We start from the raw sequence: 794 nt of genomic DNA, 5'->3' as shown, positions 1-794 counted from the left end.
CAACCATCCCTGCTGCACTTCCATCAGGAGGTGACGCGTGCTCAGCCTGCCAGCTCAGGGACTGCTGGCCACACACACTGCACTTCCAGCCTGGGAAGCCCTCAGATGGCCCACAGAACAGAGAACAGATTTGTGTTCTTGTTAAAAACAAATCACCACTGCCAAATCATTTCATCCCTCCAGTTAAGCCCACTCTTCTATTTCTGAGTAGCAACCTGTTTCCTCTGACAGGCACCCAGAGGAGACAGGACAGTTCATCAGAACAAGCAAGAGTAGTTTTATGCAACTGAGTACAAGAATGAAAAATAAAAAAAGGTAAACCAAAGCCCACTGAGCCAGCCCCTGCAGCAGTTGCTGTGCCTCGTCCTACGGGTAAAAGCATCTGCCTTGTTTCCAGTTACCTTGTCATCCTTCTTGCCACCGCCAGGGCCGTGCCCACCGCTCTGGCTTTGACCCTGAGGAAAGAAGAAGAAAAACAACCACAAAACAACAATCAAATGCAAGTACAACTACTATGAAACTTTCAGTCTATGGACAGTGTCATGTAAACAAACTCAAGAATTGGATTTCTCCTATCTGGACAAAGTACTAACATATTCCAGTGACCTGCCAAAACAGTGACTACGGAGCAGTGTAGGGTCCTGAGCCAGAAATGACACGTTTGCTGGTGTGGGTTTGACTCGCAGGGCATCGCACTGCCTTGCTACCTCGCAGTTTTAGCTCTCTCCCTGCTGGCGTAAAGTCACCGCCAAGAGCTCTGCTTCCCTCTCCCGCAGCCCAGGGACCTGCCCTCC

The 794-nt window shown here is 50.0% G+C and overlaps 1 protein-coding gene across 1 annotated transcript in view; it reads right to left on the bottom strand.

The window, feature by feature from the left end:
• The window catches only part of PSMC1 (proteasome (prosome, macropain) 26S subunit, ATPase, 1), a 44724-nt gene that overhangs the window by 8431 nt on the left and 35499 nt on the right, over positions 1 to 794 (bottom strand). The window contains exon 3 of the mRNA XM_010003746.1: positions 402 to 455. Within this exon, the coding sequence (XP_010002048.1) occupies positions 402 to 455 (54 nt within the window). The remainder of the gene's footprint in view (positions 1 to 401; positions 456 to 794) is intronic.

Source organism: Chaetura pelagica, unplaced genomic scaffold, assembly GCF_000747805.2.
Source record: "Chaetura pelagica isolate M959 unplaced genomic scaffold, ChaPel_1.0 scaffold48, whole genome shotgun sequence".
NCBI lineage: Eukaryota > Metazoa > Chordata > Aves > Apodiformes > Apodidae > Chaetura > Chaetura pelagica.
The sequence above is the reverse complement of the archived record's forward strand: the minus strand, read 5'-3'. Positions and strand labels throughout refer to the sequence as shown.